The sequence below is a fragment of the Manis javanica genome, chromosome 7, assembly GCF_040802235.1.
Source record: "Manis javanica isolate MJ-LG chromosome 7, MJ_LKY, whole genome shotgun sequence".
NCBI classification, from domain to species: domain Eukaryota; kingdom Metazoa; phylum Chordata; class Mammalia; order Pholidota; family Manidae; genus Manis; species Manis javanica.
The window spans coordinates 44602870-44618087 of NC_133162.1; the positions used below are offsets into that span (position 1 = coordinate 44602870).

The window sequence follows — 15218 nt, forward strand, 5'->3', positions numbered from 1 at the left end:
CAACACACCTCACCCCAGGCCACTGCTCTCTTTCTCCAAATGTCACTCTGCCCTGCTGTGTCACAGAATGACCAAAGGTGGGATGGGGGAGGGGGTCAGAACAACGTTCCTGGAATTTCTGACTCCATTTCTTGTAAGCTCTGCATCTTGAATGGGTGCTCAGGCCTCAGGCTGGCCAGGCAGGCGCCTCTGATCGCATTACAGACCTGCTTTCCTTCAGCTCTGTCTCCTGACTCCGGTAATGTCTCTAGACGCCACTTGGGGCCTCTGGGGGGTGCAGGTTCCTGGGTGATCTCAGCAGAAGATGTTCCTCCCAGGCCTTGGTGATGCCTCCTGGCATCCACCAGGCCCAGGTGGGCACCAGAAAATGTAGCTTCCCTTGTCCTGGCCCTCTCCCTGGCTCCACCGTCAACCTAGAGGCTGCTACCAGGGATTGGGTACCTTGCTTTCCAGCCCAGAAATTACAGGGAGAGAAGCAGGGCCCAGCTCCAGTCAGGGGTCAGCCAGGTCGGGGGTAGGGGAGAGGCCGAAAGGAAGGAGGTAATGGAGATCAGTGGAACCTGGGTGTACTATCGCACATCATGTCTCCACCCAGTGAAGGCAACTCACAGGTGGGGATGCTCAGGTCCAGAGAGACTGAGCCATCTGGCCCAGGCACTCAGTAAGATTTGAATCCTTTTAATTCCAAAGTCTTGGCTCTTTCCACTGGACTAAGGAACCCCTGTACCCCAGAATTCTTGTTCTACCAGATGAGCAGATACAAGTCAGTGGCTGAATTTGGAATTTGTTTCCTGTGTGAATGTGCCAGACAGTCCCACCCCACAGCTTCACACACGCATCCCCTAGCAGGAATGTCCTCTCCATTTACCCAACTCTGCTCATCCTTCAAAGGCCGAGCAAGCAATATCCTTCCCTCCTCCAGGAAGCTTTCCCTGACCAGCCACCCAGGCCCACTGGAGCCTTCTCTTCATCACTTAGGCATTGCCTGTCATACCACCCAATACCTGGCACTAATAATGATGCTGATGATGACAGTGAATGTTACGGAACACTTTGGAATGTGCATAATACTTGTATGCATTACCTCACTCATCCCCGCAATAATCTGAAGAATTGGTGCTATTAGCAATGCCATTTCACAGATAAAGAAACTAAAGTTCAGAGAGGATAGAACTTGCTCTAAAATACCCAGCCAGACAGTGCCCCAGCCAGGATTTGAACCCAAGTAGTCTGACTGCACAGCCTGCTCTCTAAGCACTATACCAGATTCCCTCTCAGCACACACAGATCCTGGCTCTTCTTTGAGTGGGTTCCTCTCGGACATACCATCTTGCACCCTTGCGTCACAGGCCTGACGCATGGTTCATGCTTTAAGAAGCCACACAAACCAATTCAAGCTCAGGCTTGTCCTTTGCCCATCTCTGACTCCACTGCCCAATACTTGCTCAGGTTGAGTGAATGCACCAAGTTTTAGGGCTGGGCCAATGTTCTAACACTCGATGTGGGGATAGCCTTCCTCATTCCTCACCCCCCGGGATTAGCCACCCTCCGCTCTACAGGAATGAGACAGTGAATGGGATGGCCAGGATGGGGCAGTCTGTTCCTATCACGCCCTCCACAGGACTCCCTTGAACCTTGGTGAGGGTGGCAGGGAGCAGGGGGAGCAAGCACCTCTTCTCTCACATGCCCAGGCTGCTTCTGTCGGTAGATCCTTCGCTGCCTCCTGGGCCCTGATTGGCATCTGGGGCCCTTGGCCTCAGAGGCAGGAGATGCTTACGGAACAGGAAAAAGAGACCAAGGTCCCAGAGGGTGATTTATGGTTTCAGAGAGAGAGAGAGAGAGAGAGAGACCCAGGGCTGCATAATGCTCACAAGGGCATTCCAGTCGATATATTGACTTTCTGGAGGGGCCTCTGTAAACACAAGTGCTTCTGGGGCTTGGTTACCTCTATCTCTTGCTGGCTCCTGGGCCTTTTCAGATGGAACTGGACAAAAAATACAGCCCTCAAAGATCACCCTTCCACCTTTCCCTCACCCCAAACTTAGAAATGGAGAGAACAACCAGAACCCAGAAAAGGAAAGGCGGTTGCCCAATGCCACACAGCAGGGGAAGGGCAGAAACTAGAGTGTCCTGACTTCCAGGCCCGGAGCTGCTGGGACTCCAGGCCCTGAGCCTCCTCACTTTCTCCTCCGCAGCCCCTCCCTTGAAGGAAGACACCACTGGCATCACAGTCCCTCCTGAGGAGGCTGCGCCTGAGTGCCCAATGTGTGCCAGGTATTGTGCTAAGTGCTTTATCATCCATCAGGTCATATGACCCTGTGATGGCAATATTATCCCCGTTTTACAAATGAGGAAACTGAGGCACAGCAGTTAGGTGGGCTGCCAAGACCATAGAGTTGTAAGTGGTAATGCTGGGAGGCTATGTTAACCTCTTTAAAATTCCAGTTGGCCATGCCTTGCACCCTCTGGACCTGCAGCTGAGGCCCTGGGGAGGGGCCTCTGTGAGGAGGGGTGTGTGGAGGGGCTGGGGCCTCCTGGAGTGGGGATGACATAAGCCTTACCCATACCCATCTGACTGGCTCATGGGAGGGGCTGGCCTGAGTCTCTATCCTTCCCTTCTAACCTGCTCAGGGTCCTCTGGCGGGGCATGGCAGAAGGCAGAGAAGTACACCTCCCCATGCACCCAACCCCAACATAATCCCTAGCAGTAATTAAAAAGTATTTTTTGGGCTCACTCTATCTTTAAGAGCCATGGAGAGAGAAGCAAAAAATATGAAATCTTTTTCTCTAAAGCCCCCACCCCTGTTCCTGGCCTACCCAAGGTACACCCCTTCAGAGAGGGTGCCTCACCAAGGACTGGGCTTGCCCAAGATGGAAGCTAAGCAGATACTGGCAGGGGCAATTTCCTGAGTGTAGGAGAAGTCTAGGGCCAGGTACCCCTGCCCATGGGCCCCCACTAGCCAGCCCCCATTCTGTCTTCACTTGAGAATATGCTGTCAGAAAGACTTGAAAAAGAGTCAAGGTCTGGCTCACATCATCCCCTCCAGGAAGCCCCAAGGCTTAGAACATTTACTCTCTGCTGTGCTCTTCCCTGCTACAGTCACTGCCTTCACTTGGCATCCAAGACTCTCTGAATATCATTTAACAGTTGGAGTGGACACCAGCATTCTGCACAACGACCATCTTGAGGGCTAGGGCCAGGGCTACTCTGGCCTGGGTCCCAAGTCAGCTTCTTCCTAAGTGGGCACCTCTTCTCCAGTGGGGGTTCTTATAAGGATCAAGTGAGGTCCCACCTACAGGAGGATTTTATAAGCTGTAAAGCAATATGCACATTGGTGAGGCTATCATTTTCCTATAGGTCTTCCTGCTTGTCAATGGCACGTCTTATACTAGAGTTAAGGATGGCAGTCTTCAGTACAGGCAGAAGTAGGCAGAGGGCCCTTTGAGACTAAGGAGACGGTAAGGACAGCAGAGCCCAGGGCTCATGAGTGCGGCTGTGTGTGCTCATGTCCCCTCTTTCAGTTGCTTGCCTTGAGAGCCCCAGGCCAGCCATGCCTGCTATGGTACACTCCACCTGAGCTCTGCCTGCCTCTCCTCCAGCACATTCCAGAGGAGGTCTCATTGTCCCTGGATGGCCGAAGCAGGAGCCTGACCCATATCAGACAGCAGATCCAAGCCACGGGCCTTCCCATGGCTCTGGGTAAGCTGGGAGTTGACTGTAGGAGACCCCGGGACTCAGACCTCTGTCCTTCTGGGGGCAATCCCCAAGCTCCTGGTCTGGCTTTAGCGCCTATCTATGGACAACCTTCCTCCCTCTAGAGCAGCAGGACCCAACCTGAGGCAAGCCTGGCCTCTGCCCTTCCAACTCTGGAACCTGGTACTTGGATCAAATCCTCCTGCTCACAGCCCCCAGCACAGCACGAGATGAGGTCTCCTTAGTGCTAAAGGGTAAATGGCCTGGGTCCCATCCAGAAGAGACACCCCTAACAGAATACAACTGAGAGAGCTTCCCAGGCCTGGTGGTGACTCACTGTCCCCACACTACACATACCTGTTTATACACAAACACTGTTCAGCTCTGCCCATATGCACATTGCACACACACACAAACACACATAGCCACCCACATCACACATGTCTGTACACAGAACACACACACATCTATCCCTCCTGCACACTTCACCTCCTCGCACCTAACACCCCAATGAAACACCATGCCTACCTCACCTCCCACTGCACACTACCACCTCCACCTACTTCCTCAATGTGCATTCTCACCCCATCACCCCCCGCCAAATCCTTATACATACTCACACCCACAGCCTGCCTTCCTTGAGAAATGAGCGTGCAGAGGTTTGGAAGTTGAGGCGCTGGAGGCAGCCCATTCTGGAAGGTGAGGAGAGAGGCTAGGCGGTGGCGTTAGACTCCGGGCGCTCCCACAGACTGATTTAGCTCGGGAGGGGAGGCACGGGGAGGAGCAGGCAGCACGGAGGTGCGCGTAGCCCCTAGGTAACCGCGCGGCCAGGGCGGCGGCGCCGAATCCACCCGCGAGCTGTGCGGATGCCAATCAGGCCGCTTGGTCTGCAGGGGTAGGCTCGGGAGCTTCCAGCAACCCAACGCTTGGGAGAGAAGCAAGAGGAAACAAAAGGGGTAGGGGGCCGCGGGGAGCGGGGAGGCGGCTGATTTATGCCTGCACTTCAGCAAATGTTTTCGCTGCGGTGAGCATCGCCGAGGCCCAGGATCGGGGAGGAAGGGGCGCGGCGGAGACCTGTGGCTTGGCGCTCCGGGGCTGGCCTGCCCAGCGGGGGCGCGGCGGCTGGGGCGGGAGTCTGAGTTGGCCCGATTCACGGCACGGCGGTGAGGAGCCAAAGCCAGCCAGGGCCGCCAGACGTCTCCCAAAAAGCGCGGCTCCAGGCGCCCCTGTGGCACCCGACCGGGAGGAGGCCCACAGGGAGCTGCGGTGGGGGGTGCCTCAGCCCCAACTTGGGAAGCAAATCAAAAGGGTGGAGTGCACGGATTCCCTGGACCCTCCTGAAACTGCCCTCCCTTGTATTTTTCTAATTACAGTATTTAAATTTTCCTTTTAAAAAAAGGAAAAGCAGAGCACAGAACACACTTGTTTGGTTTCATTTTGCCTTCACAGCTTTAATGACTCCATTTGTTTAGGAAGCTGTTTAGGAAACTGGTGAGGAGGAGGAGGAGGAGGAGGAGGAGGAGGAGGTGGGGAGGCGGCCAGAAGCGCCAGCACAGGCCCCAGCTGCCCACTGGCCACAACCCTCTGGTGTGTGTGTACGGGGGCCACATCCTGCCCAGGCTCCCCAGCCCCTGCCCCAGCAGGGCAAGCCCCAGTACCAGCCTCTCACCCTGCCTCTCCTCCCTTTCCCGCAGGCCTCAGTGGGCTCCCAAGTGTCTCCTTTCCACTAGAGCCCCGGCTCCCAGGCTCAAAAGTCCACACGTTTAGCCAGCAGGCCCCGGGGCAGGAAGGCCCCAGAACAGGCCATTCAGAATCACTGAACTTGCTCTATAAGCACTTGGCATGGAAGGGGTCCACGTCCTCCAGCATCATCCTCAACGTCCTAGGCAGCCCACACCCCTTTAGAAAAAGACACAGGTAAGGAGAGTAAAGGCAGGTGAGAAGCAGACCTCATCTTAGGCCCGACCGCCAGGAACAGGGTCACAGTACCCTCTATCCAGGAGAAACTCAACAAAGTGAACGAGGAGGAGGAGACAGGCCCCCAAAGCTTCAAAATAAAAAGTATAAACACATCCCAACCCCAAATACATAAAGGGTGCAGGGCTCTCAAGCGCTAATGTCGAACAGCCCAAGTGAACTTGGCCTGTGATTTATCTTACCTGGGGCAGATCTGGGCAGTGGCTGAGAAGATCGGCACCAGAGGTGGAGTCACTTTTGGGCACTTGCCTGGGCTCAAGAGCCCTCACCTCTGACCTTTGGCTCAGCCCTGTTCCACTTCTCCTGAGCCTGTGCTCCCAACTCAACTTCTTTTCCCTATGCTGCCAGAAGTCCTTGTCTAGTCCAGCCACCAAATGAACTTTACCTCTAGCTGCCTGCCCTCTTCAGTGGTACCTTGATTTCAGAATCTTAGTCCCAGACCCATGCTGGCAGGTCTTGCAGCCCAGGTGGAATGAAGGAACCAGAATGACTACTAGATTAAGGTTTGTGAGGTCCGAGTTCAAATCCCAGCTCTATCCTTGAGTCCCAGTGTAACCTCGGGCAAGTCAGGGCCTGTCCCAAAGCTTCAGCAGTTAAATGTGGGCTGGGAAAGAGAAGAATTGTTTTGTCCTACAGAATTCCCAGTTTAGGATGGGAGAGGGAAGAGGAAGGAGAGAAATTACATATGAAATTCCTCCCCTGCAGTGGTATTTTCACTTTAATGAGAAAACCCATTAAGACACTCTTGATTTTCCATTTGTTTAAGTGAGATGGTGTTCCTTATAGTGCAGAGGAAGACATGGATGGGCCACCACACCACACATACACACTCACAGCAGAGACACTAAGAAAACGGATTTTAATTGTACCATAAAAAGAAGTGTTATCATGACACCTTGGTTCTTTCTCAACCATCCCAGCCAGAGGCCAAGGAAAGATTCATTAAAAGCTCCAGGAAAGGCTGAGAGGTGGGGTTGGTGGAGATTCCCAGGGCCAGCCTGGGCTTTTGAAGTGGTCTCTCCGGGTCAGTCACTTGCTGACATCTAAGGATCTGAGGTTTTATGGTTTCGGGTTTGAAAACTTCACGGCTTAAAAATTCTCAGTGCTCTAAAGGGAGTTCATCCCCATATTCACTGGGGATGGGAGTAGAGGAAAGGAGGAAGGTGCTGCCACTTGAGGGGAGCTTGGACATTCCCAAGGAAAAACCCCCACCCCCATCACCAGTAGAGGCAGCCTTTTCTGCCTCAGCTTGACATGAGCCTCATGGCAGAGGGGTGGATGGGGCCAAGGAGAACTTCAACATGGCCTGAATCAGCCTGGCTATTGCGTAGGAGCCCTGCAAACAAGTTTGCAATCTACGGTCAAGTGAAGGCAAGATTTGAGGGAAGCCAACACTCTGGCCTTGGTTTTCCCCACCAGTGAAATGGGACTCATGTGGGATCCACTGGAAAGACCCAAAGAACACTGAAAGATGCTCTGCGTTCCTGGCATTAGAGGAAAAGGGTTGTGTAGGAGGAAGGGGCATGTTCTCCCTCCTGAAAGAATATTTCTAAGGTGGCGCATTCTGACAAAGGGAAGTCTGCAAGCCGATCTCACCAACTGGCCCCTCTCCAGGCTGGTGGGCAGGCAGCCCCTGCCATGCTAAGAAATGAACACAATTTCAACACTGGTTCTGCTCACTAGTGAGAAATCAAAGCCCAGTATTAGAAGCCATTTCTGGCTGGGCACCATTCATGCCCAATCCATCAAAGCCCTAGGCCTGGGGCTTCCTCTGGGGAAGGTGGAGGCTGGATGCTTTGTTAAGCAGAAAAGGCAGGCCACCCCCAGCCTCCCCAGTTCCAGAGAGCTCTCTAGGCCAACTGGTCTTGTCTTCCTCCTGCCCACTCCAGTGACCCCCACTCCCAGGAACCTCAGGATATATTCCTAATCCCATTGCCCTGTTGGTACAAAAACAGCTTCCCAAGACCCAACCCTGCCCATGTACTATTTACAGAGACTTCATCCACCCTTCAATCACTTTCCCTCAAACATCCTTAAACCAGAAACCAGCACTCCAGCCCAACACCTCCCACAACCAACCCAACTCTTTAAAACAAGGCTGATCATTCAGCAGCCTGCCCCTCCCCCATCATTACCTTCCAACTTCAAAACGCTGCTTTAAATACCAGAGTCTGCCCAAATCATAATTAACTTGGATCAAATGATTGTGTTGTAACTTTACAACACAGGGCTGGGAAAAAAGTGGAGGATGTATTAAAACCAAGCCCTCACTCCTGGTCCGTGGGAACCATTAATTCCAGAGTTAGAAATTTTTGGCCAAGGCGGGTGGGGGCCCGGAGGAGGGTGGATGCCAACATCCCAGCGGAAGGTGGAGGGGGTAGGGCTACGTCATCTGGTCCACTTTCTGCACCAGTTTACCTGCTCCACTCTTAGCCTCAGCTCAGAGGATTCGGTACAGGAAGTTCCCCACCCAGCCCCCTCCACCCTCTCCCAGCTTCAAGAGCGGTTGCGCTCGGCGGCCGCAGCCAGCCCACCTGCTTGGGCACCAAAGAGAGGCTGGCTCCCATCCCATGCGTTCACCGGCTTCCCGAGAAGATGCGGCGCGGTTAGCGACGCCGGGCCCAGCTACATACGAAAAAGACGTGTACACATCCACGGCCAAGGAGGAGGTGTAGGGACTTTGTTTTAGGAGCCCACCAACCCCTCTAAGACATCTTTCTGGGTCCAGAGTAGGAGCTGTACCCAAGCGAGCGCATCTTGTCTGCTCCCCGGACGATGGAGAATGTCAGTGACCCATTTAAAAGGAAACTCGGCAGAATCAGTACGTACTCTCCCACTCTTCTCCAACACACACACCAACCAACACCCAGGGGAAAAAAATAGTTCCAGACCTGGGATCTCAAGATCTCGGGGAAAGCAGTACATGCAGGATTCAGCCCTTCCCCCTTCAACAGCCAAAGCCCTTCAAGCCGGCTTCCTCCGGCTGATGGAGCAGATCCCCGCTTCCCGTAGCCCCGCGGCTCTCTCGCTTTCTAATATAGTCTGCGGATTCGGGTCTGCAGCGCATAAGAGCCTGGGTGAGCCGGGACCGGCTGGGAAGTTGCAAGAGAGCGAGGGTACACCTGGCAAGAGCAGCGAGGGTTTGTTTTTCGGCGCCCGCGTCGGACGCGCGGGGAGCCAGGGTTACCCTGGAGGCGGGTCCTCCGAGAGGCGCAGACCCCGACTTGGACACTCATTCCAAGAAAAATTAGCTACCCTTCCAGGCGGGAGCAGGAGGCTTCCGGCTTACTCAGAACCTCCTGGCCTGGGTCCACAGCGAGGTGGCTTCACCATAGCCCACCTTCGTGGAGCAGGGAAATCTACCTTCTAACTTGGGCGCTCCTGCTGCTTTAACTGCGCGCACCGACGCGGGGACAGATCACCTCAACTTTAGATCAGAGTGAGGCGCAGGAGTCCCCACGCCAGCCGCCCCCCTCCCCTCACCCCCAAGCCCGTAAGCTCCCTACCTGCTTGGCTCAGCATTGGGTGCCAGCAGAGCAGCAGTGCCAGCAGCAACGCGCCCCGCGCTCCGCTCCGGGCCCACATGCTCCCGCGGCCGGGCTCGGGCGCCTCTCCCCCGGGGCTCTCTCCCTGGCCCCAGCCTCGCCGCCGCCGTCGACGTCGCCGCCGCCGCCTCCTCTTCGTCTTCACCGGTGCCCGGCCGCGCCAGCCCGTGCCCTCCGTGGGGGCAGCGGCAGCCACACTGCGCAGAGGGCTGCCCGGAACTCGGAGCGTGATGGGCGTCCGGCGCCTGCTCTCGAGACAGGCTCCGGCGCGCCCCTCTCCGCGCTACTTCGGCTCCGGGGTTCCGAGCGCTCCCCAGGCTCCCGCGTCCTGGCTCCGAAGTTGAGCGACCAAAAGCGAGTGCGCTCAGCGGCTCTCTCAAAGGCTTGCACCGCTCAGTCCCAACCCAGGAGTGCGCCTCTCTGCGCTCCGCACACCCTCGTCGGCCTCCGCCGCCAGGCACACCGCCGAGCGCCGCCGCTCTCTAGCCTTGGTGAGTCTACGAGTAAAGGGGAGCGCGCGGCCTGGGCGGGGCCTGCGCAGGCGAGGGCGGAGCCGACGGGGGGCCCAGAGGTGGGGAATCGACAGCCACCTCCGCGCGGCCTCGACCGAGCTAGGGGCCCTTCAGGGGGGACCTCGAGAGACGCCGGGCGCTGAGCTTTGGAAAACCCGGCCGCTGGATCGTAACTGGAAGAGGAGTCTAACCAATTTTCGGTTCCAAAAACTAAGGAAACGTATTTTTGTTCTCTCCTTTGGCATATCTGTGTCAGTTTTCTCCTCTAATGAAACTCAGGACTCTCACTTTTGGCTCCCTGGTCTTTATTACTGTCCTATGTCCTCTGCATGTGGGGGTCTTTCCAAAAAAGGCTCCCTAATGAGCAAATCTTAAACGCTGAAGTCCTGGTTAAGCTGGGGTTTACAGCTACGTGAACTTGGGTATGAATTTGGAGCATCCTGGTTGGCCCTACTTGTCTGGTACAAAAGCCCTCTGACCTCCTCCAGCATTCAAGTCCTAGGATGTAAAACCCTGCCTGTCCTGCCCCGGCGCCTCCACCCCAGCCACAATGAGGTAGAGGGGAGAAAGCAGCCATTTTGGCTCAGTGTAAATTTGGGCTCTTCCTTTTTTTTACCTGCTGTGTGGCCTTGGACGAGTTACTTAACCATTCTGATGCTCCCTTCATCATCATCTGTAAAATGAAAAAGATAATAACCATTTCATAAGGAAATGTAGAACTGAAAGAAAAAAATATGTATGGACACCGCAGCACAAAGTCAGTAATTTATTTTCCCAAGATCTCCCCTCCCAGCCAGTCTTATTCCTGGGGGAAAGTCCTCGCTACCAAAAGGTGGGCCAAGGGGCATATGGAGCTGGGTGAAGTTTGGGGAATGGACTGTGTCTTGAGATTGAACCCAGAGATGTCAGAAGGGGTGGATCAGCTAACACTGGGAAAGACCTCCTGTGTGTCAGGAATAGGGTTAAGCACTTTATAGGCATCACCTCAGTTAATCCTTACAACAATGTTCTAAGGTAAGTACCATTTGTACCCCCATTAATAGACAAAGGAATGGAGCACAGAGATGTTCAGTCATTTGCCTAAGATCACATAGCTTTGAGTGAAAGGGGCAGGGAAAATGGGATTGGAAAGAAACCCTCTGAGCTTGAGAGTCTGCGTCCACCACACCCACTCTGGGGTGGGCTGGCAGGTGAGAAAGGGTTGGCAGTCAGCAGGAATGCCTCTTCTTCCTAGGCCTGGTTGGTTCACTACTTGGGATTTTTCCAGAGCTGGGCTCTAGAATCACTCCTTAAATACAGATGCAGTGGGCTGCTTCAGGAAGGGGTGAAGGAAGTCAGACATTGGTCCAGCCAGGCCCAGGAGCCAGTTGGGTTTGGTCTTGTATAGGGCCAAGTATCCCCAAGGATGCTTTCTTGACTGGAGGAGAGAGGACTTGGGGGCCAGACTTGTAGCCTGGAAGTGGTCCTGGCAGGGGCAGAGAAGCAACAAGGACTGCCCAATTCCCTCCTCCACACATCCTCCCCCCACGGGTAGGCATCTGGAGCACCTGGGGAAACGTGCAGGTAGTCCACCTCCCCAACACTCTCTGTCTGGGCACTGAGGATCAGGTGGGAGGATATGGGTTGAGTGAGACTCCCTAGGAAGAACTTTGGCCAAATGGGCAAGGTCTCTGCGGGCAAAGGTAGGTGGGTTATTTTTAGCTTGGCTCAGGACAGCTCAGGCAAGGTCAGTAGGTGAAAAAACCAGTAGTTCATCACACCAGTCAGCTCCACCCATACACATAGCTACAGGCACACAGACATATACACAACCTAGACACAGTTGCAGGCACACCTCACTGATACACACCTACAAAGGTACACACAAGTATACAGACAGCAAAGACAAACAGGTGCAAAATGACCCTCCTAGGAACACATACAAATAGGTACCCAACTGCAGGGAAAACCACATGCTTAAGACAGGACTGAAAGAAGCATACACATCTACCTTGCACAGACACAAACACATACCCAGGCACATACATCTAAAAGCACAGATATACTTTTAGGCAGGTGACACTAAAGATAAATAGGTATTTAGATTCTTAACTACCATCAAGAAACATATAGGACACAGGTACCAAGACCCACATCTGACTGTCATTCCCTGGCTGTGGGCACATGATCAAGGACACTATACTAGTTATCACAGTGGAGATCTCAGCAGAAACATGGCATGCAGGGACCACATACATCTCTCTCTCTTTCTCTCTCTCTCTCTCTCTCTCTCTCGGTCAGAAGGCAGTGGGATCATGGAGATTTTTAACAAAACTCCCAGTCCTCAGGACTTTGCTATTCAGGTAGTAGTTACACTAGACAGACACTTCTAGTCCAAGTGTCAGGTTTCATGATTTTTTTAATCCCTGGCTGGAGGGAAAGGAGGATTGGCAGGGGCAAGCGAAAGGAGAGTGGTTATTTTCCCCTCTCCTGCAGGTCCCTGCCCCACTTCCCACTCCAGTCTAAAACTCTTACAACTCTTGAAATGTGCCCATGGAAGGTCCTGGGCCCTGACTTCCCTCCAGGACTTCAGCATCAAGATGGAGGATTAACCACAGCAGGGATCCCTCCAGAACTCTCCTGCATCCCCTCCCATGCTGGTCCAGTGTCCCTGCCTCAGCCACCTGCAGCCAAGCCACACTGCTGAGGTGGTCACATCTCCCAGGGCCGGCCCTTGGCAGGGACAGTGATAGGGCTTCGGAGGAAGTCTTTTGCCCTGAGCCCTCACCTTTCCCTCAGTTGGTGAAGAATGGGCAAGGCCCAGGCCCTGGGATGACTTACTAGAGTAGTTGGACTGAGATTTACCAGGGTGTTCCCAAACCCAGTGCCAGTGGACTCACAGCAAAGGGGTCCTGCTTTGGGAAAGAAACAGGATGAGGTTGTGAGCTGCTTGGAGGCAGGACCCCTCTTCCTTGTTCACCACTGTATGTATCTCCCACCTAACACAGAGTCCGGGATGTAGTAGTCCTACAATCAATACTGGCTGAGTGGATATATCAATGAGGCTGCAGAAAGAGCAGTTACTGGGCAGAGGGCCTACAGGCTTGCCAAGGAGCCCTTGAAGGAGGCTTCTACCTCCACTCCATTTTCTGGGAGCCTGGGGGTGCTGAGGCTGGAGGAGGGGCAGCCTTTGTGAGACAGAGCCCCTTTGAAACCATTCCCAGAACCAGTTCTGACCCTTAGTGGGGGCTGCAATTGCTTTCACAGGCTATCCACATTTCTCCCAAACCTGAACAGTGTGTTGGAGACAGAATTCTGGAATCTGGATTGAGCTGATAGATGACTAGGCCTGAACTGCTCTTACTTGCAGGGAAACTTTAGTCTGGTTGCTGAGACTTACCAAGCATTGGTTTCCTCAATTGTAAAATAGGAACAGGAACTACCTGGTAGGACTAAAAAGAATATAGAAAGCCCCTAACCTGGCTTAATACAAGCTACCAATTTTACAATAATGATGATTTTAAAGCAGCAGTAAGAGTTCCCTACTGGCGTGGCTGGTGGCGTTGGGTGGGCACCTCCCATTGCAAGCAGTACCGATGTGCTCTCAGGTGCCACTAGGCGGCGCGCTGCAGCTCACACCACCCAGGCGGCTGCTCCAGTCTCCATCCTAAGGCTATGTGTCTGGGCGAGAGGAGCGTCCCGGGGTTTTGGCGGCCCCCATCCGGAGTGGGTCTCAGCCCCAGAATGTCAGGTGGAGGGGGGCTCTTCATGACTCAACTTGCAGGATCTTGGATGGGGAGATTTGGTGATAAATTCGTAAGTCCTTATAATCGTGACCCATCCAGTCCAGAACGGACCCCAAATACCTGGACCCTGGGAAGGAAGGCACCTAAGGTTGAAGTTCTTGATAGTTTATCATCTCTTTGTAGTAGTATTATTATAGCTAATGTTGGGTGCTTTCTTTGTGCCACGTACTGTCCTGAGTCCTTCATATGCCGACAATATGAGATAGGTGCTATTTCTCCCCCCATTTTATCAGATGAGGGGACTGAGGCACAGAGAGGTAACTTGCCCAAGGTCACATAGCAGCTAGTGAACCCTGCAGTGGAGATTTAAATACAGACAAAATGGATCTCAAGCTTGTACTCTTTTTTTTTCAATTGAAATAAAATTTATATAATATAAAATTTCCCATTTAAGGTGTACAATTTACTGTTTTTCAGTACATTCATGATGTTGTGCAGCCATCACCATTATCTAATTCAATAACATTTTCATCATCCCAAAAAGAAACCCCATACCATTAAGCAGTCACTCCCAATTCTCCCCTCACATAGTCCCCGGCAATCACCAATCTACTTTCTTGTCTCTGTGGATTTTTCTGTCCTGGGCATTTCCTGTAAACAGAATCTTACATTGTATGGCCTGGGTCATCAAGCTTGGGCTCGTAAGCTCTACTAGCTTCGTTGACAACCTTCGTCCTCCCACCCTGACCCCACACACATCTTTTTCCTGCCCCCAGGAGTGGAACTTCTCTCTGGTGTTCAAACAGTCTAAACAGTTACTCACAAAATCCGCAAGGTCAGGCAGATTGGGGTTCAAATCCTGGCTCTGTCTTGGACAATTTACTCATTTTCTCTGCTGTCGCCTTCTCAAAATCCTTTTGTCATTGTTGTTTTTAATTTTTAAAAAATAAACTTTTGCTTTAGAACAGCTTTTTAGATTTCCAGAAAAATTGTAAATATATACAGAAAATTCCCATGTACCCCTTACCCAGTTTTCCCTAGTATTAATAAATTCCATTTGCATGATATATTTGCTACAACTAATGAACCAATATTGATATATTGGTATGAACTTGAGTTCTCTCATAATTCCTCAGTTTTACCTAACACTCTTTCTCTGTTTCAGGATCCCACCCAGGACACCACATTATACACAGCAATCATGTTCCAAAGGTTTCTCTTGGCTGTGACAGTTTCTCAGACTTTCTTTGTATTTGATGATCCTGACATTTTTAAGGATTCTTGGTCAGGTGTTTTGTAGAATATCCCTCAACTGAGATTTGTCCATCTTGAAATTCTTAATTTTTTTTTTTAACAAGGGTACTATTCAAAATAATGTACTGGGTTCCACATACTAGGTAGCTGTCCTGCTTACAGGACAGAGAACAGGCAGATGGGCTGTCTGGCTGGGACATGCCCTGACTGTGGCTGCCATGCCTTGGTCCTGCCTGAGGGGGCCTATGGGCTCTGAAGAGGGATGCTGGGGGCCAGACCCACAGGTGAGAAGGAAACCATAACCAAGGAAGAGGGTTGCATACCCGGCAGAGGGGACAGTGTGAGAAGAGCACAGGGTCAGGAATACGGATGGTGTAGTCAGGGGGTATGCAGGAACTTTTCCTTCTTCTACCAGGAGACAAAATGGCAAAGAAGGCAGGAGGCACAATATCCCAGTGAGGGCACAGGCTGCTGTGCGAGAGACTGATTCTGTAGGAAATGGGGAGTCACC

General features: G+C 52.8%; 1 protein-coding gene across 4 annotated transcripts in view; it reads right to left on the reverse strand.

Moving 5' to 3' along the window:
* The window catches only part of UNC5B (unc-5 netrin receptor B), an 83683-nt gene extending 73949 nt beyond the window's left edge, over positions 1 to 9734 (reverse strand). For 2 of the 4 annotated variants that reach the window (XM_073240893.1, XM_073240892.1), the window contains exon 1: positions 9178 to 9734. In XM_073240893.1, coding sequence (XP_073096994.1) covers positions 9178 to 9256 — 79 coding nt within the window. In that variant the 5' untranslated portion in view covers positions 9257 to 9734. The remainder of the gene's footprint in view (positions 1 to 9177) is intronic. The other 2 variants (XM_073240895.1, XM_073240894.1) reach the window with 1 other exon arrangement.
* Positions 9735 to 15218: the final 5484 nt, after the last annotated feature.